This window comes from Hordeum vulgare, chromosome 3H (assembly GCF_904849725.1).
Source record: "Hordeum vulgare subsp. vulgare chromosome 3H, MorexV3_pseudomolecules_assembly, whole genome shotgun sequence".
Lineage (NCBI taxonomy): Eukaryota > Viridiplantae > Streptophyta > Magnoliopsida > Poales > Poaceae > Hordeum > Hordeum vulgare.
In genome coordinates this window covers 465,772,951-465,798,674 of record NC_058520.1, presented here as the reverse complement: position 1 = coordinate 465,798,674, position 25,724 = coordinate 465,772,951, and the positions used below count along the sequence as shown (strand labels likewise).

At 44.8% G+C, this 25,724-nt stretch overlaps 1 protein-coding gene and 1 pseudogene across 1 annotated transcript; one reads left to right on the top strand and one right to left on the bottom strand.

Moving 5' to 3' along the window:
* Positions 1-19,955: 19,955 nt before the first annotated feature.
* On the bottom strand, positions 19,956-22,511 carry LOC123444294 (protein SODIUM POTASSIUM ROOT DEFECTIVE 2-like). The gene is made up of 3 exons (XM_045120974.1): positions 21,913-22,511; positions 21,743-21,818; positions 19,956-20,383 (listed from the first exon to the last, which is right to left on the bottom strand). Exons 1-3 carry the CDS (start codon positions 22,117-22,119, stop codon positions 20,235-20,237), a joined length of 432 nt encoding a protein of 143 aa, XP_044976909.1. The 5' UTR covers positions 22,120-22,511; the 3' UTR covers positions 19,956-20,234.
* Positions 22,512-24,953: 2,442 nt separating this feature from the next.
* LOC123441869 overlaps positions 24,954-25,724 on the top strand; it is a 35,832-nt pseudogene continuing 35,061 nt past the window's right edge.

The window sequence follows — 25,724 nt, the reverse complement described above, 5'->3', positions numbered from 1 at the left end:
AATAGTAGTAGATGCAGGAAGCAGTCTGTCTACTTGATTTGGATGTGATGCCTATATCATGATCATTGCCTTGGATAACGTCATAATTATTTTCTTTTCTAACAATTGCCCAACAGTAATTTGTTTACCCACCGTATGCTATTTTATTGTTGAGAGATTGCACTAGTGAAAATATGTATCCTAGGCCTCATTTTCTATCATTGCAATAATGTTTGTGCTCCATTTTATTATTTACTACCTTTCTGTTTTTTTATTGTTCGCACTACAAAGACTCATATCTACTATCCATACTACACTTTTATCATCATCTCTTCTCCGAAGTAGTGCACCAATACAATTTGCCATTGTATTGGGTGTGTTGAGGACACAACAGATTTCTTGTATTTGATTGCAGGGTTGCTTGAGAGAGACTATCTTCGTCCTATGCCTCCCACGGATTGATAAACCTTAGGTCGTCCACTTGAGAGGAAATTGCTACTGTCCTACAAAACTCTACGCTTGGAGGCCCAACACGTATCCACAAGAACAAGTTGTGTAGTAGACATCATGCTACTTTCCAATTCAATTGAAGGTTCAATAACCTCATCAAGTTATACCTTCCTCCCACTCACTTTTTTCGGGAGAACCTCCTTCACTGGAAATGATCCATCTTGGCAACAAAGAACTTGCCTTCAGATCTATGGTAGAAGGTATTCCCAATTTTTGCTTTAGGGTATCTTATGAAGATGCACATTTCCTCTTTGGGTTCGAGCTTATCACACATAAGTGTCGCATTCCCAAACTTTGAGAAACGACACCTTAGGTTTCTTGCCAAACCATAATTCGTATGATGTCGACTCAGCGGACTTAGATGGTGCCCCATTTAAAGTGAATGTAGTTGTCTCTAATGCATAACACGAAAATGACAGTGGCAAATTGGTAAGAGACATCATAGAACACACCATATCCAATAGAGTATGGCTACAACGATCGGACATACCATTACATTGTGGTGTTCGAGGTGTCGTGAGTTGTGAAACAATTTCCGCATTGTCTTAAATGCATACCAAACTCATAATTCAACTATTCACCTCCACGATCATATCGTAGAAATTTTATCTTCTTGTCATGATGATCTTCAACTTCACTCTGAAATTGCTTGAACTTTTCAAAATTACAGACTTGTGTTTGATCAAGTAAATATACTCATATATACTCAAATCATCTATGAAGGTAATATAATAACGACATCCACCGCATGCTTCAACACTCATTAGACTGCATACATTAATATGTATTATTTCCAATAAGTCACTTGCCCACTCCATCGTACCGGAAAACGGGGTGTTTGTCATCTTGCCCATGAAGCATGGTCCGCATGTCTCAAACTATTCAAAATGGAATGAGTCCAAAGATCCATCAGTATGGAGTTTCTTCACGTGCTTTACACCAATATTACCTAAGCAACAATGCCACAAGTATGTAGCACTATCATCATTAACTGTGCATATTTTGGCATCAATACTATGAACATGTGTATCACTACGATCAAGATTCAATAAACAATTCACATAGGGTGCATGACCATAATAGATATTATTCATGTAAACAGAACAAACATTATTCTTTGACTTAAATAAATAATTGTCTCACAATAAACAAGATCCATATAATGTTCATGCTCAAATCATGCACCAAATAACAATTATTTAGGTGTAAAACTAATCCCGAAGGTAGAGCGAGCATGTCGATGGCGATCACATCAACCTAGAAGACACTTCCAACACACATCCTCACCTCGTGCTCAGCTAGTCTCTGTCTATTCTGCAGCTCCTATTTCGAGTTACTAATATTATCAACTGAACCCGTATTGAATACCAAGGATCTACTATGAGCACTAGTAAGGTACACATCAATAACATGTATATCAAATATACTTTTGTTGACGTTGCCAGCCTTGTTATTTGCCAAGTATTCGGAGTAGATCCGCTTCTAGTGACCGTTCCCCATTACAATAGAAGCACTTAGTCTCAGGTTTGGGTCCAACCTAGGGTTTCTTCACTAGAGCGATAACCGGCTTGCCATTCTTGAAGTTTCCCTTCTTGCCCTTGCCCTTCTTGAAACTAGTGGTCTTATCAACCATCAACACTTGATGCTCCATCTTGGTTTCTACCTCTGTGGCCTTAAGCATCGCGAATAGCTAAGGCATTGCATTATCCATCCCTTGCATGTTATAGTTAATCACAAGTCCCTTCTAGCTTGGTGGCAGTGACTAGAGAACTCTGTCAATCACTGTCTTATCTAGAATATTAACGCCCAATTGATTCAACTGATTGTAGCACCCGGACTCTCAGCACATGCTCACCGACTGAGCTGTTCTCATCCATCTTGCAACTAAAGAACTTGTCGAAGGTCTCATACCTCTCGACACGGGCATGATCATGAAATACCAACTTCAGCTATTAGAACATCTCATATGCTTTCTGGTGCCAAAATGTCTTTGGAGCCCCGTCTCTTAGCCGTAAAGCATGGCGCACTGAACTATCAAGTAGTCATGAGAACGTGTGTGTCGGACGTTCACAACATCCACAAATGACGCTTGATGGGGTGGCGGACCGAGCGATGCATAAAGGATATAAGCCTTCTGTGCAGCAATGGGGACAATCCTGAGATTTCGAACTCAATCCGCATAATATCTATCATCATCTTTCAACTTAGATTCCTCTAGGAACGTATCAAAATATAGGGGAGTTACAGGGCGAGCCATTGATCTACAACCTAATTTGCAAAGACATTTAGACTATGTTCATGATAATTTGTTCAGTTAATCATATTACTAATGAATTCCCACTCAAATGAACACCCCTCGGGTTGTCTAAGTGTGACATGATCTAAATCCACTAACCCCAAGTCCGATCATCATGTGAGATGAGGTGGTTTCAATGGTGAACATCTCCATGTTGATCATATTTACTATATGACTCATGCTCGACCTTTTGGTCTCCTGTGTTACGAGGCCATGTATGCACATGCTAGGATCATCAAGTTTAACCCAAGTATTTTCATGTGCAAAACTGGCTTACACCCATTGTATCGAAGAGTCTATCACACATGATCATCATGAGGTGCTTCAAAACGACAAACTTTTGCAACGGTGCATACTTGGGGAGAACACATTTTATCTTGGAATTGAGTGAGGCATCATCTTATAATGCTACCGTCTTCCTAAGCAAAATAAGATGCATATAAAGATAAACATCACATGCAATCAATAAGCAACATTATATGGCCATCATCATCTTGTGCTTCCGATCTCCATCTTCAAAGCACCGTTATGAACTCCATAGTCACCGGCATGACACCATGATCTCCATCATCCTATCATCACGTAGTTGTCTCGCCAAGTATTGCTTCTACAACTATTGCTAACACATAGCGATAAAGTAAAGCAATGTCATACAATAATTTAGAGACAACCCTATGGATCATGCTTGTTAGACGTCGTTCTCATCAACATGCAAGTCGTGATAACTATTACAAAAATATGATCATCTCATACATCACATATATCCAATCACGTCTTGGCCATATCATATCACAACATACCCTGCAAAAACAAGTTAGACGCACTCTACTTTGTTGGTGCAAGTTTTACGTGGTTGCTGTGGGAAACTAGCAAGAACCGTTCTTACTTGCACAAAGCCACATCGGTGATAATCAAGTTGCCTTTTAATCTTCTACAAGGACCGCCTTTGTCAAATTCGATTCAACTAAAGTGGGAGGGACAGACACCCGCCAGCCACCTTTATGCAATACAAATTGCATGTTCCTTAGTGGAACCGGTCTCTTGTGCGAGGACAAGTAAGGTTGGTCTGAGGCGATTCATCCCACAATACTGCCGAATAAAAATAAGACATGGGAGGTAAGAAATCTGAACATAAACTCCCACAACTTCTTTTGGTTCCACCCGTGCATATGATCAACAAATAGACCTAGTTCATGATGCCACTGTTGCGGAACGTTGCATGGGAAACAAAAAAATCCTACGAACACCCAAGATCTAACTATGGAGATGCATATGAATGAGAGGGGAGAGTGTGTCTACATACCATCATAGACCGTTAAGTGGAAGCATATATTATGTGATTGATGTAGTCATATTCTTCGGGATCCAATCTCATCTAGCACCAAACGGACGACACATTCGCATTCAGCACACCTACGGCTCGATGACGTCTCTGCCTCCTTGATCCAGCAAGCGAGGCCTAAGAAGTAGATGGGATATCAACCAACACGATGTCATGGTGAAGATGGTCGTGGTGCACTGCCAACAGGGCTTCGCCAAGCGCCTCTCGGATGACGAACGAGGAAGAACTCGGGAAGATGGAATAGGGGCTGACCAAGGGAGGGAAAAGGAATTGGTGCAAGGCTTCCCTCCCCATCCCTCCTATATATATAGGAGCAAGGGGGAGGGGCGCAACCCCCCTTTTCCCCTCCTCCAAGGAGGGTGTGATTGCCCTAGGGAGGAGGAGTGACCTCCAAGCCAAGTGGAGGGCCCTCCCCCTTATGGTTTCCCTTCCTCCTAGGCATATGGGCCTTGTGGGGCTAGTTCTCCTGGCCCGATAAGGCCAGGACGCCACCCCTACATACCATGCATGCCCTAGGGGCTGGAGGAACCCTTTCGGACTCCTCCGGAACCTTTCGTAAGCTTCCCGATACAATACCAGCAAATCCCGAAACTTTTCAGGTAGCCAAAATATGACTTCCTATATATAAATATTTACCTCCGAACCATTACGGAACTCGTCGTGACGTTCGGGATACCATCTGGGACTTCGAACAACATTCGTTCACCAACGTACATATCCCCATACTACTCTAGAGTCATCGAACGTTAAGCCTGCGGACCCTATGGGTTCGAGAATCATGTAGACATGAATGAGACACCTCTCCGGTCAATAACCAATAGGTGGACCTCGATTCCCATATTTTTTCCTACATATTTCACAAATATATTTATCAGTTGAACCACGACGTAAAGGATTCAGTTAATCCCATATGCAGATCCCTTTGTCCAACAGTATGTTACTTGCCCGAGATTCGATCATCGGTATCTCCATACCTAGTTCAATCTCGTTACGTGCAAGTCTTTTTACTCGGTCTAGAATACAATTGTTGGAATTATGCCCTAGAGGCAATAATAAATATAGTTATTATTATTATTCCTGTATCAAGATAACCGTTTATTATCCATGCTATAATTGTATTGAATGAAGACTTATATACATGTGTGGATACATAGACAAAACACTGTCCCTAGCAAGCCTCTAGTTGGCTAGCCAGTTGATCAAAGATAGTCAGGGTCTTCTGATTATATACAAGGTGTTGTTGCTTGATAACTGGATCACGTTATTAGAAGAATCACGTGATGGACTAGACCCAAACTAATAGATGTAGCATGTTGATCGTGTCATTTTGTTGCTACTGTTTTCTGCGTGTCAAGTATTTGTTCCTATGACCATGAGATCATATAACTCACTGACACCGGAGGAATGCTTTGTGTGTATCAAACGTCGCAACGTAACTGGGTGACTATAAAGTTGCTCTACAGGTATCTCCGAAGGTGTTCATTGAGTTAGTATGGATCAAGACTCGGATTTGTCACTCCGTGTGACGGAGAGGTATCTCGGGGCCCACTCAGTAATACAACTTCACACACAAGCCTTGCAAGCAATGTAACTTAGTGTAAGTTGCGGGATCTTGTATTACGGAACGAGTAAAGAGACTTGCCGGTAAACGAGATTGAAACAGGTATGCGGATACTGACGATCGAATCTCGAGCAAGTAACATACCGAAGGACAAAGGGAATGACATACGGGATTATATGAATCCTTGGCACCGAGGTTCAAACGATAAGATCTTCGTAGAATATGTGGGATCTAATATGGGCATCCAGGTCCCGCTATTGGATATTGACCGAGGAGTCACTCGGGTCATGTCTACATAGTTCTCGAACCCGCAGGGTGTGCACACTTAAGGTTCGACGTTGTTTTATGTGTATTTGAGTTATATGGTTGGTTACCGAATGTTGTTCGGAGTCCCGGATGAGATCACGGACGTCACGAGGGTTTCCAGAATGGTCCGGAAACGAAGATTGATATATAGGATGACCTCATTTGATTACCGGAAGGTTTTCGGAGTTACCGGGAATGTACCGGGAATGACGAATGGGTTCCGGGTGTTAGCCGGGGGGGCAACCCACCCCGGGGAAGCCCATAGGCCTTGGGGGTGGCGCACCAGCCCTTGGTGGGCTGGTGGGACAGCCCAAGAGGGCCCTATGCGCCAAGGATAGAAAATCAAAGAGAAAAGAAAAAAAAAGAGGTGGGAAAGGAGAGAAGGACTCCACTTTCCAATTCTAGTTGGACTAGGATTGGAGGAGGACTCCTCCTCCCCTTGGTGCGCAGTCCTTGGGGATCCTTGAGCCTCAAGGGAAGCCTCCCCTCCCTCCTCCTATATATATGGAGCAATTAGGGCTGATTTGAGACAACTTTTCAAAGGCAGCCCGACCACATACCTCCACGGTTTTACCTCTAGATCGCGTTTCTGCGGAGCTCGGGCGGAGCCCTGCCGAGATCAGATCACCACCAACCTCCGGAGCGCCGTCACGCTGCCGGAGAACTCATCTACCTCTCCGTTTCTCTTGCTGGATCAAGAAGGCCGAGATCATCATCGAGCTGTACGTGTGCTGAACGCGGAGGTGCCGTCCGTTCGGCACTATATCGTGGGACGGATCGCGGGACGGTTCGCGGGGCGGATCGAGGGACGTGAGGACGTTCCACTACATCAACCGCGTTCACTAACGCTTCTGCTGTGCGATCCACAAGGGTACGTAGATCGGAAATCCCCTCTCGTAGATGAACATCACCATGATAGGTCTTCGTGCGCGTAGGAAAATTTTTGTTTCCCATGCGACGTTCCCCAACAGTGGCATCATGAGCTAGGTTCATGCGTAGATGTCTTCTCGAGTAGAACACAAAAGGTTTTGTGGGCGGTGATGTGCGTTTTGCTGCCCTCCTTAGTCTTTTCTTGATTCCGCGGTATTGTTGGATTGAAGCGGCTTGGACCGACATTACTCGTACGCTTACGAGAGACTGGTTTCATCGCTACGAGTAACCCCCTTGCTCAAAGATGACTGGCAAGTGTCGGTTTCTCGAACTTTAGTTGAATCGGATTTGACCGAGGAGGTCCTTGTATAAGGTTAAATAGCAATTCATATATCTCCGTTGTAGTGTTTGCGTAAGTAAGATGCGATCCTACTAGATACCCATGGTCACCACGTAAAACATGCAACAACAAAATTAGAGGACGTCTAACTTGTTTTTGCAGGGTATGCTTGTGATGTGATATGGCCAACGATGTGATGTGATATATTGGATGTATGAAATGATCATGTTGTAATAGATTATATCGACTTGCACGTCGATGGTACGACAACCGGCAGGAGCCATAGGGTTGTCTTTAAACTAACGTTTGTGCTTGCAGATGCGTTTACTATTTTGCTAGGATGTAGCTTTAGTAGTAATAGCATGAGTAGCACGACAACCCCGATGGCGACACGTTGATGGAGATCATGGTGTGGCACCGGTGACAAGAAGATCGTGCCGGTGCTTTGGTGATGGAGATCAAGGAGCACGTGATGATGGCCATATCATGTCACTTATGAATTGCATGTGATGTTAATTCTTTTATGCACCTTATTTTGCTTAAAACGACGGTAGCATTATGAGGTGATCTCTCACTAAAATTTCAAGACGAAATTGTGTTCTCCCCGACTGTGCACCGTTGCTACAGTTCGTCGTTTCGAGACACCACGTGATGATCGGGTGTGATAGAGTCAACGTTCACATACAATGGGTGCAAAACAGTTGCACACGCGGAACACTCGGGTTAAGCTTGACGAGCCTAGCATGTGCAGACATGGCCTCGGAACACATGAGACCGAAAGGTCGATCATGAATCATATAGTTGATATGATTAGCATAGGGATGCTTACCACTGAAACTATACTCAACTCACGTGATGATCGGACTTGAGCTAGTGTAAGTGGGTCATGAACCACTCAAATGACTAGAGAGATGTACTTTTTGAGTGGGAGTTTAGCAAGTAATGTGATTAAGTTAAACTCTAATTATCTTGAACATAGTCTAAGTCCACTTTGAATATATTTGTGTTGTAGATCATGGCTCACGCGACAGTCACCCTGAATTTTAATACGTTCCTAGAGAAAGCTAAGTTGAAAGATGATGGAAGGAACTTTGTAGACTGGGCTCGTAATCTTAAGTTGATCCTACAAGCTGGGAAGAAGGATTATGTCCTTAATGCTGCGCTAGGAGATGAATCACCCGCTACGGCTGACCAGGATGCTAAGAACGCTTGGTTAACACGTAAGGAGGACTACTCAGTAGTTCAATGTGCAGTCTTGTATGGCTTAGAACCGGGACTTCAACGTCGCTTTGAGCATCATGGAGCATATGAGATGTTCCAGGAGTTGAAGTTTATCTTTCAGAAGAACGCCCGGATCGAGAGGTATGAGACCTCCGATAAATTCTATGCTTGCAAGATGGAGGAGAATTCATCTGTCAGTGAACATGTGCTCAAAATGTCTGGGTACTCAAACCGTCTAGCTCAGCTGGGGATTGAACTCCCGCAAGAGGCTATCACTGACAGAATTCTTCAATCACTGCCGCCAAGCTATAAGGGTTTTGTGTTGAACTACAACATGCAAGGGATGAACAAGTCACCCGGCGAGTTGTTTGCGATGCTGAAAGTCGCAGAGTCTGAACTCCGTAAAGAGTATCAAGTGTTGATGGTGAATAAGACCACTAGTTTCAAGAGAAACGGCAAAGGCAAGAAGGGCAATTCAAAGAAGAGCGGCAAGCCTGTTGCCAATCCGACGAAGAAACCCAAAGCTGGACCTAAGCCTGAAACAGAGTGCTACTATTGCAAGGGTATGGGTCACTGGAAGCGCAACTGCCCCAAGTATCTGGCTGATAAGAAGGCGGCCAAAGAAAAATCAGGTATATTTGATATACATGTTATTGATGTGTACTTAACCGGCTCTCGTAGTAGTGCCTGGGTATTTGATACCGGTTTTGTTGCTCATATTTGCAACTCGAAGCAGGAACTGCGGAATAAACGAAGGCTGACAAAGGATGAAGTGACGATGCGCGTGGGAAATGGTTCCAAGGTTGATGCAATCGCCGACGGCACAGTATCACTTCAGGTACCATCAGGATTTGTTATGAACTTAAATAATTGTTATTTAGTGCCTGCGTTAAGCATGAACATTATATCTGGATCTTGTTTATTGCGAGACGGATACTCTTTTAAGTCAGAGAATAATGGTTGTTCTATTTCTATGAGTAATATCTTTTATGGTCATGCACCCAATGTGAGAGGATTGTTCATATTGAATCTTGATAGTGATACACATAAAAATAACATTGATACCAAAAGAGTTAGAGTTAACAGTGATAGCGCCATGTTTTTGTGGCACTGCCGCTTAGGTCATATTGGTGTAAAGCGCATGAAAAAACTCCATACCGATGGACTTTTGGAGTCACTTGACTTTGATTCACTTGACACGTGCGAACCATGCCTCATGGGCAAGATGACTAAAACTCCGTTCTCCGGAACAATGGAGCGTGCCAGTGACTTACTGGAAATCATACATACCGATGTGTGCGGTCCGATGAGCGTGGAGGCACGCGGCGGATATCGTTATTTTCTCACCTTCACTGACGATTTGAGTAGATATGGTTATGTCTACTTAATGAAGCACAATTCTGAAACATTTGAAAAGTTCAAGCAATTTCAGAGTGAAGTTGAAAATCATCGTAACAAGAAGATCAAGTTCCTACAGTCTGATCGTGGGGGTGAATATCTAAGTTTCGAGTTTGGTGCCCACTTAAGACAATGTGGAATTGTTTCACAGTTGACACCGCCTGGAACACCACAACGTAATGGTGTGTCCGAACGTCGTAATCGTACTTTATTAGAGATGGTGCGATCTATGATGTCTCTTACCGATTTGCCGTTATCGTTTTGGGGTTATGCATTAGACACAGCTGCATTCACTTTAAATAGGGCACCATCAAAATCCGTTGAGACGACACCATACGAACTGTGGTATGGCAAAAGGCCAAGGTTGTCGTTTCTTAAAGTTTGGGGATGTGATGCTTATGTCAAAAAGCTTCAGCCTGAAAAGCTGGAACCCAAAGCGGAAAAGTGCATCTTCATAGGTTACCCAAAAGAGACAGTTGGGGACACCGTCTATCTCAAATCCGAGGGCAAAGTGTTTGTTGCTAAAAACGGAGCTTTTCTCGAGAAGGAGTTTCTCTCGAGAGAATTGAGTGGGAGGAAGATAGAACTTGATGAGGTTGTCGAACCTCTCATCCCTCTGGATGGTGGCGCAGGGCAAGGGGAAACCCCTGTCATTGCGACGCCGGTTGAGGAGGAAGTTGATGATGATGATCATGAAACTCCGGTTCAAGTTCCTATCGAACCACGCAGGTCGACGAGACCACATGCTGCTCCAGAGTGGTACGGTAATCCCGTTTTGTCAATCATGTTGTTAGACAACAATGAACCTGCAAATTATGAAGAAGCAATGGTGGGCCCAGATTCCAACAAATGGCTGGAGGCCACGAAGTCCGAGATAGGATCCATGTATGAAAACAAAGTGTGGACTTTGGAAATACTACCTGAGGGCCGCAAGGCTATTCAGAACAAATGGATCTTTAAGAAGAAGACGGACGCTGACGGCAATGTGACTGTTTATAAAGCTCGACTTGTGGCAAAAGGTTTTTCACAAGTTCAAGGAGTTGACTACGATGAGACATTCTCACCCGTAGCGATGCTTAAGTCTGTCAGAATCATGTTAGCAATAGCTGCATTTTTCAATTATGAAATCTGGCAGATGGATGTCAAAACGGCGTTCCTTAACGGGTTCCTTAAGGAAGAGTTGTATATGATGCAACCCGAAGGTTTTGTCGATCCTAAGAATGCTAACAAGGTGTGCAAGCTCCAGCGATCCTTTTATGGACTGGTGCAAGTATCTCGGAGTTGGAACAAACGCTTTGATGAGGTGATCAAAGCATTTGGGTTTATACAAGTGGTTGGAGAATCTTGTATTTACAAGAAAGTGAGTGGGAGCTCTGTGGTGTTTCTAATATTATATGTGGATGACATATTGCTGATTGGAAACAACGTAGAGTTTTTGGAGAGCATAAAGGATTACTTGAATAAAATTTTGTCTATGAAGGACCTAGGAGAAGCTGCTTACATTCTAGGCATTAAGATCTACAGGGATAGATCGAAACGCCTGATAGGACTTTCACAAAGCACATACCTTGATAAAGTTTTGAAAAGGTTCAAAATGGAACAGTCCAAGAAAGGGTTCTTGCCAGTTTTACAAGGTACGAGATTGAGTAAGACTCAGTGCCCAGCAACTGATAAAGATAGAGAGCATATGAGCACCGTCCCCTATGCTTCAGCCATAGGATCTATCATGTATCCAATGCTGTACACTAGACCGGACGTTAGCCTGGCCATAAGTATGGCAGGCAGGTTCCAGAGTAATCCAGGAGTGGATCACTCGACGGCGGTCAAGAATATCCTGAAGTACCTGAAAAGGACTAAGGAAATGTTTCTCGTGTATGGAGGTGACGAAGAGCTCGTCGTAAAGGGTTACGTCGATGCAAGCTTTGACACGGATCCGGACGACTCTAAGTCGCAGACCGGATACGTATTTATTCTTAATGGGGGTGCAGTAAGCTGGTGCAGTTCCAAACAAAGCGTGGTAGCTGATTCTACATGTGAAGCGGAGTACATGGCTGCCTCGGAGGCGGCTAAGGAGGGTGTCTGGATGAAGCAGTTCATGACGGATCTTGGAGTGGTGCCAAGCGCACTGAATCCAATAACCTTGTTCTGTGACAACACGGGTGCCATTGCCTTAGCAAAGGAACCACGGTTTCACAAGAAGACCAGACACATCAAACGACGCTTCAACCTCATCCGCGACTACGTCGAAGGGGAGGACGTAAATATATGCAAAGTGCACACGGATCTGAATGTAGCTGACTAAACCTCTTCCACGGGCAAAGCATGATCAACACCAGAACTTTATGGGTGTTAGATTTATTACAATGTAATTCGCATGATGATGTGAGGGCTAGATTATTGACTCTAGTGCAAGTGGGAGACTGTTGGAATTATGCCCTAGAGGCAATAATAAATATAGTTATTATTATAATTCCTGTATCAAGATAATAGTTTATTATCCATGCTATAATTGTATTGAATGAAGACTTATATACATGTGTGGATACATAGACAAAACACTGTCCCTAGCAAGCCTCTAGTTGGCCAGCCAGTTGATCAAAGATAGTCAGGGTCTTCTGATTATATACAAGGTGTTGTTGCTTGATAACTGGATCACGTTATTAGAAGAATCACGTGATGGACTAGACCCAAACTAATAGACGTAGCATGTTGATCGTGTCATTTTGTTGCTACTGTTTTCTGCGTGTCAAGTATTTGTTCCTATGACCATGAGATCATATAACTCACTGACACCGGAGGAATGCTTTGTGTGTATCAAACATCGCAACGTAACTGGGTGACTATAAAGATGCTCTACAGGTATCTCCGAAGGTGTTCGTTGAGTTAGTATGGATCGAGACTGGGATTTGTCACTCCGTGTGACGGAGAGGTATCTCGGGGCCCACTCGGTAATACAACATCAGACACAAGCCTTGCAAGCAATGTAACTTAGTGTAAGTTGAGGGATCTTGTATTACGGAACGAGTAAAGAGACTTGCCGGTAAACGAGATTGAAATAGGTATGCGGATAGTGACGATCGAATCTCGGGCAAGTAACATACCGAAGGACAAAGGGAATGACATACGGGATTATATGAATCCTTGGCACTGAGGTTCAAACGATAAGATCTTCGTAGAATATGTGGGATCCAATATGGGCATCCAGGTCCCGCTATTGGATATTGACCGAGGAGTCACTCGGGTCATGTCTACATAGTTCTCGAACCCGCAGGGTCTGCACACTTAAGGTTCGACGTTGTTTTATGCGTATTTGAGTTATATGGTTGGTTACCGAATGTTGTTCGGAGTCCCGGATGAGATCACGGACGTCACGAGGGTTTCCAGAATGGTCCGGAAACGAAGGTTGATATATAGGATGACCTCATTTGATTACCGGAAGGTTTTCGGAATTACCGGGAATGTACCGGGAATGACGAATGGGTTCCGGGTGTTCACCGGGGGGGGGGGGGGGGGCAACCCACCCCGGGGAAGCCCATAGGCCTTGGGGGAGGCGCACCAGCCCTTGGTGGGCTGGTGGGACAGCCCAAGAGGTCCCTATGCGCCAAGGATAGAAAAACAAAGAGAAAAGAAAAAAAAAGGTGGGAAAGGAGAGAAGGACTCCACTTTCCAATCCTAGTTGGACTAGGATTGGAGGAGGACTCCTCCTCCCCTTGGTGCGCAGCCCTTGGGGCTCCTTGAGCCTCAAGGCAAGCCTCCCCTCCCTCCCCCTATATATATGGAGCAATTAGGGCTGATTTGAGACAACTTTTCAAAGGCAGTCCGACCACATACCTCCACGGTTTTACCTCTAGATCGCGTTTCTGCGGAGCTCGGGCGGAGCCCTGCCGAGATCAGATCACCACCAACCTCCGGAGCGCCGTCACGCTGTCGGAGAACTCATCTACCTCTCCGTCTCTCTTGCTGGATCAAGAAGGCCGAGATCATCATCGAGTTGTACGTGTGCTGAACGCGGAGGTGCCGTCCGTTCGGCACTAGATCATGGGACGGATCGCGGGACGGTTCGTGGGACGGTTCGCGGGGCGGATCGAGGGACGTGAGGACGTTCCACTACATCAACCGCGTTCACTAACGCTTCTGTTGTGCGATCTACAAGGGTACGTAGATCGGAAATCCCCTCTCGTAGATGAACATCACCATGATAGGTCTTCGTGCGCGTAGGAAAAATTTTGTTTCCCATGCGACGTTCCCCAACAACAATATCCCGTGACTAACCCCTTAGTCATATTTCTTGGAAGCTTCTTGTGATGTTGTATTACCGAGAGGGCTAGAGATACCTCTTTGTCGTACGAAATGAAAAATCCCAGTCTCGATCCATGCCAACCCAACAGACACCCTCGAAGATACCTGTAGAGCACCATTACGATCGCCCAATTACGAAGTGATGTTTGATAGAACACATGTATTTCTCCGATGTCACAGAGTTGCATGATCTCATGGTATTAGGAACAGATACTTGACATGAAGAAAGTTGTATCAACAAACTAAGTGATACGATCATATGCTAAGCTTATGGTTGGGTCTTATCTATCACATCATTCCCCTAATAATGTGATCCCGTTATCAAATAACAACTCATGTCTATGGTTAGGAAACCTTAACCATCTTTGATCAACGAGCTAGTCTAGTAGAGGCTCACTAGGGACACACTGTTGTTTATATATCCATACATGAATCTAAGTTTCCGATCAATACAATTCTAGCATGATAATAAACATTTATCATGAATAGGGAAATATGATAATAACAAATTTATTATTGCCTCTAGGGCATATTTCGAACACATGTTTGGTGTATTTTGGGGGAGGGAGCATCCATGTTTGGTGGAGCCTTTTTTGGTTGGGGGCATGTTTGGTGGCTTTTTGGGGAGGGAGCACCAATGTTTGGTGCCTTTTTGTAAGCCACTTCCATGTGGGGGCCACCTACCTTTTGGGCTGAAATTTTCAGCCACCAGCACCTTCTCCTTCCCTATAAATAGAGGTGGAGCGAAGCTCTCCACGCTCACTCCAACCCTCATGCAAATGCCATGCATGATCCCGCTTTCTTCTCTCCCTCACATGAAATAGTTTTGTAGAGCTGAAAGGTTGTTTGGGTTCTGGTAGAAACTAGTTCTCAACGGTGAAGTCGTGTCGGATAGATGACACCGTATTTGTGCAACCCCGTAGAGAGGTCATAGGTTCAGTCTTCTGCCCAAGGGGTTGTTCGAGAGTCCTCCCTAAGGGATGTTCATGACACCGTCCGAGGGACTGTCTGACCGTCTCCTGAAGGGCTGTCTGAGGGAGCGTCCAAGGAGCAGACGAGGGAGAACATTCTCGCGGTTGGGAGGTTGTAAATCCTACCTGCAGGGATCTGCACCGACGATCTTCATTGACTCTACTTCCGCTGCGCTATGAGTCAGTAATGATTAGATCAAAACCTTGTATGCATCTTCATATTGGTCCTGGGTTGATGCATAGGATGGACTTTTTTTTGGTTTTCTGTTGCGTTACCCTACATAAAACATATATTAAAAAAATGTTAAACATGTATAAAAAAAGTTCCAGGTGTATGTCGAAAATGTACAACGCATGTGGAAAAATTATACATGAGTTTATCGATAAAAAATTAGAACCAAAGAAACCCGGGAGAAAGGAAAACTAAAGAAAACTCATGCAAAACAATGAAAACCCCAATCAAAACACTCTCGTGGCAGTGTATTGGGCCGGGCCAAAACCGCAATGTTGTACGCATGCCGTAACATCACGGACGAAATATAGCTCCCACCTTGGGGACCTCCTATGTGGCGCTTCAAGCGCCACTAGGGTAACGGCCAGCGGCCCTCTTTATGGACCAGCCCATATTAAATTTGTTGGTTATTAAAAAATCGAAAAAAGTTCATAGAATTTTCAGAAAGTTCAGATTTGCGAAAAAATCAATGATTATGGAAAAAAGTTCACCTATTTTTGGAAACATGTTCATGAATTTTCGAAAAAATCACAGAATTCTAGAAAATATCATCGATTTTGAAAAAAAGTTCATCAATTTTTGAAAATAGTTCACTGCTTTTGAAAAAAGTTCATGAATTTTAAATTATGTTCATTAATTTTCGAAAAATTTCATCAATTTCAAAAAAAAGTTCAACGATTTTCAAAAAAGTTCACCGATTTAAAAAAAAGTTCACGAGTTAAAACAGTTCACGGGCTAAAAAAATTAATGAAAAATTTCTAGACGGGCCGGCCCATTGCGGAGCGCTGCAGGCACCGGTTAGCACATTTTGCCTTTAATCGACGCATGTGACGCTAAATAGGGTGTGCCCCCACCTTGTTCCTCGTGCGTAACCGGTCCACGATGACATGCCTCGCTTTGCATACGCACGCTTTTGCGAGAGCTCCTATACAACGCGCTCAGCAACATTTGTTGCAACTAGCCCTCACACACCGCAATCCTGGGCCGACCTAACAATCCGAGCAACCAACTCTCAGACAAGGCGATTTCTTTTACAAGGTTTTATTCCTCGAAAGTGACTGTTCAAATCATGAGCTCGGGTGAGCAGTAAAAAGGAAAACAAATTCAAAACATTTTGATATTTTTTTGCGAAACATTGACAAAATGTTTTTTAGCTTGCAAAATTTCATCACCATATGCATTCGTCGAAATCATGACAAAAAAATCAATGCTCCAAAATGTTATTTTCAAACGCATTTTTGAGCATCGATTTTTTCCCATGTTTTTCATGAATTTCATTTCATGATGAAATTGTACAAGATATGAAAACATTTGTCTATGTTCCGCACACACACAAAAACAATTTTTTAAATTGTGATTCTACCTTTTTATGGTTTTACTGTTCACACAAGCTCACGTGAACTTGGGCTTAGAACAACACTTTCTTAATTCCTCTCGCTATTCTGGGAGTACAGGGATGCAAACTCCGACTACGAGAGTTGACGGCAGTCGCCCATAACCACCATGTCGATCTCATTTCATTCACATATATTATGTATACCGAATATGTAGTATTTTAAAAATAATTTATAAATTCGAAAATAAATTTAAAAAAATATTGAAAACAGCCATGAATTTGAAAAATGGTTCACATAAATTGGAAAAGGTTCATGGAAACAGAAAAAACATCAAATTTATAAAAAGTTCATCAACCTTTTGAAACAAATATCAAATTTGAAACAAAAGTTCACCAATTTTTAAGAAAGATCATTGAATTGGAAAAGAGATCATCAACTTTGTAAAAAATAGAACATCAATTTTTTGAACCTCATCAATTTGAAAAACAAATCATAAATTTCTAAAAAAGATCCTCGAGATTGAAAAGGAGTTCATTGATTTTGAAAAAAAAACATCAATTGAAAAAAGTTCATAAAATTTTAAAAAGTCCATCAATTTTGAAAAAGTGTATTTACGGAAAAAAAAGAGAAAAAAGAACAAGAAAAAGGGAAGAAAGAAGCAACTTTGCACAATTGAACGAGGTGTCCTAGTTGTTTGTAAAGAGCGCCTAGCGTTCGAACAAGTCGTGCACACTCTTTACCTAAAGTATAATAGAAAAGAAAAAACATTAAATGGGTCCGCCCAACACGGATGACGGGGTGGGGTGCTGGGAGGGGGGGGGTGCCCCTGGTAACATTATATATACCTATAACAGGGCGCCACATTGACACTGCCCACTTTTGCTGGGTTAACAGAAAAGAAAGAAAGAAAGAAAATGGGCCGGCCCAACACAGATGGGGTGTGTGTGTCATGTATCTAGGGATGTAAGCGGACCGGATCGAAATGGATAATGCTTCTATCATACCCTTTATCATATTTTCAGGTCGGATTTGGAGCCAAGCGGATAATAGTCAAATGTGAATTCGAATGCGGATTACATTGGACAACGGATTCAGATCGGATGCAGAACGGTTTTGAACCATAAACAGACAAAAAATATTGAATGATACGTGCAAAGAGACATGATTTATTTCTATTATGCAACAATGTGAAAAATTGTTTCCATCCAAGTGCATAACACTAGAAAGTGATGTTTTAAAGCTATAACTTACACAATATAGTAACAATATGTAGTACCGATAAATTTGTACGATTAAGATGAAGCCCGCTCTACTCAACTACTAGAAATTAACTTGGTGTTCATACTTGTACGCGACTGCATGCATGAAAGAAGGAACCACTACCAGAGTTCATACTTGACTTGATTATACTCAGAATTCCTACATCTCTACGTAAGCAAACCACCCTGCAAACACACCACATGCGTACATGTACGCAATCGCACACCTCTGTCCGATGCGCTGCGGGCGTATATGTACATACGACATCTATTTATATGTGGTGATTTTTATTAATAGTCCACGTGGGCATTTGTACTTCTCAAATGGGCTAAATTTATCGGATAATTCTATTTGACAACCGCGGATAATCTGGAAAAATACTGGATAATCCATATCCGTCGGATATTACCAATACCATATCCTCTGTCATATCCACCGGATATCCGGTTAATCAAAAAGCCATATTCGCATCCCGGATTTGTTTAAGTGTATATCGTATCCTTAAAAACGGATGCGGAAACGAATTCGTAACAAAAATTATCCATACCATTTACATCCCTACCTGTACCATTATACCCGTAACGAGTGCCAGATAGAATCTGCCCACTTTTGCAGGAATTCCTATTTGGCGCCTAGGTCGTGTCCGTGCGACCTAGTGCATACCCCCTCTTGCTTTGGACCGGCCTTTCCCATCGATTTTGGGAAGTTTTTAGAACCTTCTCTGAACCCTTTTTTCAACAACAACAAAACTTCACATGATTTTGTTTTTCCTCCTTTTTTTGGCGTTTCCTTTTTCATTTTTGTTTTCTGTTTTCTCTTCTTGTTTTTCTTACTTTTTCTTTTCCATTTTTGTAAAAACAAATTCAAAATTGCGAAATCACATTTTATTTTTGGAAAATCATGAACATTTTTTAAAACTAGTGAATATTTTTTGAAATCATGTACGTTTTTAAAAATACTCCTCTATTTTTGTATAGAAGATCACAAACTCATATTATAGATACCAAGGTACAAATTAATGGATACTTAAGCTAACATTGCAAGCTAGTCTTTTCTCCTAGCTTGACATGTTAATTATTCTGTATTTTCTCTCCAACGCACAACAAGATTACTCTCTCACTCCTCATTTATTGATTAATGCAGTGTATGCATATGCATGTGATATTAATATCTTCGGTTGCTAGTAAAAGTCAAATCTCATTTATTTTACTTCAATTGGTGTTAGTGGTCTTGTATAGCTGCAAATTGTAATTTTGACTATGGTCTTGTATACAAAAATGGAGGGAGTATGAGAAACTTTCTTAAAATTATGGACATTTTATACGAATTTTCTCATTTTGTTTAACATTTTTTTGAATGCACGATTTCTTTAGAATCTCTGAATTTTATCTTTGGAAATTCTTGGAAATGTGTTTGAAAATTCATGAACATTATCCTAACATTTTGCGAAATGTATGAATATTTTTTGAATCAGCAAACATTTTGTGAATCAATGAACTATGATTTAATTGACGAACAATTTTATAATTTTTAGAACTCTTTTTGAAATTAATGAATATTTTTTGAGTTGGCGAACATTTCACTAAACTTCATTAACTTTAAATAATGCTAGAACATGCTTTGAAAATCATGACCACATTTAGTTTTCCGAATAATCGAAACGGAAATGAAAATAAAAAACTAGGCGCCCGCACATGACCGGCGCAAACAGGGGCGCGCTATGCGATAGTAGGTCTCTAGGTCTGTTGGTGTGTGGATGGCCGAGAACTAACGAAATCTCTTCTTATCTCGTGCAACGTAAAACGTCATGCTTTCCTGCATGGCTTCGCTTCAAGAACAACAAAAAAAAGGAAAAGAAAAAAGAACTGTTATTTTCTATGATCACAACACATGGTCTAACCTTGGGTGCTAGCCATACTACACATTTTTTCGCTCAGATCGGGATGCCCTTCACACATACAATCCAATCTAAGGGGACATGTTACGTATTCTTTTCCAACTACAAGTATTTCGATACAGAGAGAGTACAAGCATTAAGAGATACCTCATACTCATCAATTTATATCAACACTACCCGTATGTACGCACATATGAGGTATGGATAGTTGTCTGATCAACCAATTAGACTCGACCACCCTCATCTTCCTTGATTTCCTAGTTACAATTTGCCACAATTTCTTCATTGCCATGGTTGCGTATGCTGATACATACGCGTGCCTTTTGTGAGATCGATGACAATCACGACATATATTTTGATTTCATCAGTGAAATGTGTCGCATCCATCCTATCAGCTTATCATCATCATCATGATCTATCTACTCGGAGGCGGGGACTTGGGTGCCACCAACAGCTCCGCAAACTTCATCACCTTGGAGACGCTCGCCAGCACCTCATAGGGCGTCACGTCCCCCGTCACGACCACCTTCTTGTTCTCCAAATCCACCTCAAACGATGACACACCTAGACACACAAGAAAAGAAGCAAATGTTAGAGATGATCGGAGCAGGACTCGACTCGTGCATCAGCACATTTTAACAGAAAACTATCACTCTCTCCTATCCAAAATAAATGTCACAGTTTTTGTGGCAGATTGGATGTAGTAATACTAATATCTAGCGATGCAGATGCCTCCACCGCCTTCTCCTGTCGTTGCTCCGACAGTGAGCCGTACGGTGAAGGTGATGGCAGCTTGGCGACCTCAATTATCAGCGCGGCGGACAGCAGCAGTAGTACCAAATCTTGGCCACCGACTGGCGGTGCTGCCACTGCCACCAAAAGTTTTTCCAGAAAAGGCAGGCAGCCCTGCACATGCGCAGAGTAGCAACATGTGCAGATGTGCCCAAGCATGCATGCACGCAGCGGCAGCGGCAGCGCGAACCCGGTCCATGCATTGCATCGGCCAAAACGACACCGGAGCCAACTCAGGCGCACAGGATCGAATGGAGACGGATGCCCACTCGTCACCGGCTGCGATATTCCGTAACATGCCACGACAGTGCTGGTGTAGTAGCCATGAGCTTTCCGGAGCTCACGGCAGCGTGGCTGTGTTCACTGTTCTCCGCTACCCCGGCAACGAGGATGGCAGAGCAGAGTAGAAATTTGGGGTTTCGTTTGAAAAAATGATTGGAGACGCACCGGGGTCAACCTGCCGCAGGGCGTTTTTCCCTTCCCGCGTCTGACAGGCCGCGACTTATCTCTGCTCCAAATGCTTCTGGACTTCTGAGACGCTGTGCTCCTATCCCCGTGAGAGTACACCCCCGCCCATGTGGTAGCCACGACGCTACTCTACTTTGAAAAATTATCCGGTCTACAGATCCGCGCCACATTTCACAGTCGTTGATTACTTCGAGATCCTGGATATACTAATGCTCCGCCTCACCAATAAGAAATGGACACCCTGCTTTTTTCTATCAAATACTACTAGCAGTAAGAAATGCACGCTTGGACATGTCTGAATTATCAACACATTGAGGTGGCGTTGAAAGGGAAGAGAAAATTAGAAATCCGCCGTATGTCGTGTAAGTTGGCAAGCAGTCGCATTGAGAATTTGAGATAATCAAGGAAAGCACAAGCCATCAAGCTGTCCCTCCGTGAACAATCAGCAAAGTTTACAGCCTGATCAGCTGAATAAATCTGCAACTGTTTTCTGGAGTGAAATGATAGGAACTTTATGACGACAGGCACCCCAGCATGATTGTACACTTTTAGCACTACTAGGCCCTGTCAAAAGAATCCCAACACTACTTTAAAAAAAAAAAAGAATCCCAACACAGCCCCGAAAAAATGATTCACAAGGTTCAGTTCTCATCTGTCTCGTACCTTCCATCTTGGAGATGTGCTTCTGGACTTTCCTCGCGCATCCATAGCAGTGCATGGACACCCTCAGCTCCACTGTCTGCATCAACGGGGGTGGCATGGTGAATATTACATGTTGTGGAGAGGCATCTCAGAGAGATAGTAGATAGAATCGGCGTCAGTTATTTCCTTACCTTTGGCTCCAGATGGAAAGCAAGGGTCTTGGCCCCGCCGCCCAAGTCCTTGAGCTTGAGCAGCTCGTCCAGCTGAGCGCTCACCAGGGCCTTCCCCTCGTTCTCCTCGTCCTCGTCTTCAACGGCTTGTATGCAGACACAGGCGTTGGCGCACACGGCGAGCGAGAAGCAGTCCAGCACCCTGTCCAGCCCCAGCTTCCTCCCCATCTCTCTCTACCTCCTATCTCACTCACTACCTACGGTCTTTGAAGTCTCTCTGAACAGTGAAGCTCTGAAGTGAAAAGGGCACTGCAAAGTGCAGAGGCCCTTTTAAGGCGACGAGGAGGAAGAAGAAGAAGAGACAAGCTGGTACGCGCGGTGAGCGAGCAGACCTACCAAACCAAAGCAAAGCGCTTGGAATGAGGCAAGGGATGAGAATATATATATGTGCATATAAGCAGCAGCGCCGGGCAGTATAAAAGTGTGGGCTATGGCTCAAAAGTCTGAAGCAGCTCCCGATGCCGAATACAATTATAGGTTTTGTTTTGGTGCAAGACAGAGTCATGAGCCGGTTTGACAAGGGGACTGGCCGGACAGACAAGCTGGCGAGCTCTCCATGTGACAATGTGCTTGCCTATTGGCGCTACCACTCGTGGAATTATGCATTCTTGCGATGCCCATGCGTACATACATACACTACACCCTGAGCTGAAAGCATAACCATAGAATAGAAGCAACCCAATCATGCGTCGTGCAAATGAGGGGCTGGATGGCCTTTACATAAAAGTAACTGGAAACCCTCCTTTCTCCACAGAAATACACATACAAAACTAACTGAAAACAAGGAAAATGTTAGGTTAGACACGTCAGGGTTCACAGGTTGCTACATACGTGTCTTTCACTTGTGTTGTGCGCATCGGCGATCAGTGTATGTTTGTAGCTTTCCCTTCGGTGGGGAATATTTATGCACAAGTGAAGGCATGTACACATACACAAGCAAGACGGCGACGATTACCATATAAAACCATATCCGCTTTGCCCTTGAGCCGACGAGAGGACAAAACTTTAAACAAGGGCGACGGACTGAATGACGGAGGATATAAAACGGCCTCATGTCACCTTCATTGACGCATGCCACAGTGCATCTCTTCCATTTTATTTTTCTTCCGGTCGAGGGGGTGCATCTCTTCCTTGTAGAGTAGACGACGACCTTTTAACTTTGCCAATGGCCACTATATCTATGCAGAATTTGACAAATTCCGTGACAATTTGCTCAACTCGTTGGCTAAATGCAGACCAATTCCAAGTGACTGCATCAACGCGGTCCTCCGCCTCTGCGTGTTCATGCGAAAACGAATATCCTTCAAAAGAAAATAAAAAGAATGGACAACATACTGAATGAAATGAGTGAACAAACATAGTAAAACGTGTCTATATACGTTCAATTCTATTCACAGAAAAGTTAGTCGAACAACTTATACTTTCTCTGCAAAGAGCAGTGATATGAAGGATCTTATATTTGTTTAGACAGGGAGTACCCTTCAAGCGTTCATCTTTTGCCGGCGGTACTAACTCGAGGGAGAGAATCTCTCGGTGCTGCTACCATGTCGATCGTGTTGTATGGCGCTGTCACCTTTCTACTAGCCGAAAGCTAGCATAATGCGCATCGATCGACAGGTTTGACAAGAGATGGGAGCCCCCGATCGATGGATGGATTGATTGATTAATCCGTCATATCTGCAGATAGCTATGCGCAACAACTCAATCGCCTCCAGCTTTGATCCAGTGAGCGGGGGAATCTAGTGGTGGCCCCCGCGATTTACATGCCTGCTTCTGCTTGGCGCGCCAACGTCTGTGCATCTATCTGCAAGGCAATGGCCGGGAGGGACAAGCATAGCATGGCAGGCGGGCCCGACCAGCGCGGCATTATTGGCTCGCTGGGGGCGGAGGTGAGGCCGTACGCTTGCCCGAGAGGGACGGGGTGTACCATCTGCCCCTTGCCTCGATGTGGATCGATGCCTGAATTATGTGAAGCCAACACGATCTATGACAAGTTTCAGTATCTTCCGCCCACTCGCCAGGCCTGCCTGGGCCACCCAGCGAGAGCACTCTAGGTGTCCGGTACTATTACAGCAACTTCAATGGCGATCCATTTCGTTCGTCGTCGTCCGTTTGGATCCATTCAGACAAAAATGATGTCCCAACGCACGGATCCATTTTCATAACGCGTTCGATTTACATCCGCGTCGATTCATTTCTGGCTTAAATTTGGACTAAAATGCGTTGGCGCGGACATGAAGCGGACGCGCCCGCCCTACCTGTGTCCGCATATGGCCGGCCTGGCCTACTTGTCACACAGCCACGCGCCCACCTCTGCCTGCTTATTTAATTCGCTGACCCACCCCATTCATCTTTCTCCTATTATTATATTGTCATGGTGCTGTTGTCCACTTGCTTCCCGTTGGGTGCATGTGCAGACCGTTAAAAAAAGCGGACACAAATAGGCCGGCGGACGACCCAAACGGACGAAAAGCGGACAAAATCGCCGTCCGTTTGGGTCGGCCCGTTGGAGTTGCCCTTACTAACTATGAATCTTCCCCACGCCCCATGCCGCTCCCGCGAGCGGCCCGGGCGCAACCCTAGTCCCCCCCCCCCCCCCCGCCGCCGCCACCCCACACCTCGCCTCTCCCCTCCCTCATCGCCGCCAGGGGACACCGTCGATCAAAGACCGTGTGTGTGTCGGCGACGGCGGGACTCATCCCTCCCCACGAGGTGTCCGGGCGGTGCGGGGCAGCCGGCCTTGCGGAGGTGCGCGGTCGTGCCAGCGGCGGTGGGACTCATCCCTCCCCACGAGGTGTCCGGACGGCGCGGGACGACCGACCTTGTGGAGGCGCGTGGTCGGGCCGGCGGCGGTGGGACTCATCCCTCCCCACGAGGTGTCCGGGCGGCGCGGGACGACCGACATTGTGGAGGCGCGCGGTCGGGCCGGCGGTGGCTTGGGGTGGCACCGAGGATGCACGGCCGGTGCGAGCGCAACCCGACCGGCGCGAGCGCGAGCGCGAATGCGGGGCGGCTGGCGCGAGATGGAGGCGACGTGGCGTGGCCGAAGCGCGTGGGTGGCGGGGCAGCGTGCGGCCGTCGCGTGGGAGGCGGGGCAGCGCAGGCAGGTAGAGGGGTTGCGGCACGAGCAGACGGAGGGGCTGCAGCACGAGGCAACATGCGACGACACCCTGGATCTGGGATGCGGCGGCGCATCTGGGCCCGTTTGGGCCTGATCAGGGATCAACGGGCCCGCTCGTCCTGGGCTGACAGTGCATTGCCACTGCTAGACAAGGTGCTACCGACGAAGTGTTGGGAAACATTGCATGGGAAACAAAAAGTTTCCTACGCACACGAAGACCTATCATGGTGATGATCATCTACGAGAGGGAGATCGGATCCACTTACCCTTGTAGATCGCTAAGCGGGAAGCGTTAAGAAACGTGGTTGATGTAGTGGAACGCTTTCGTGATCCAAATCGTCGCCGTCCCACGATCCGTCCCGATCTAGCGCCGAACGGACAGCACCTCCGCGTTTAGCACACGTACAGCTCGATGACGATCTCCGCCTTCTTGATCCAGCAAGAGAGACGAAGAGGGAGCTGAATTCTCCGGCAGCACGACGGCATGGCGATGATGATGGTGGAGCTACTCGAGAAGGGCTTCACCGTGCCGTACCGAACTAGCTACGGGGTGTCACGAAGTAGTGGAGGGATAGACGGTTTCACAAAGGTTTGGGGGTGCAAAAAGCCTATCAAACCTCCACTATATATAGGAGGAACAAGAGAGAGGGTG

Bases quoted from the DNA above. Each gene is read 5' to 3' on its own strand.
- LOC123444294 (XM_045120974.1), bottom strand. From the start codon at position 22,119: ATGGGGAGGAAGCTGGGGCTGGACAGGGTGCTGGACTGCTTCTCGCTC. The intron at 21,819-21,912 runs GTAAGGAAATAA...CCGTTGATGCAG, and splicing joins CTTTCCATCTGGAGCCAAAG to ACAGTGGAGCTGAGGGTGTC. The intron at 20,384-21,742 runs GTACGAGACAGA...TTGTGTGTCTAG, and splicing joins GCACATCTCCAAGATGGAAG to GTGTGTCATCGTTTGAGGTG.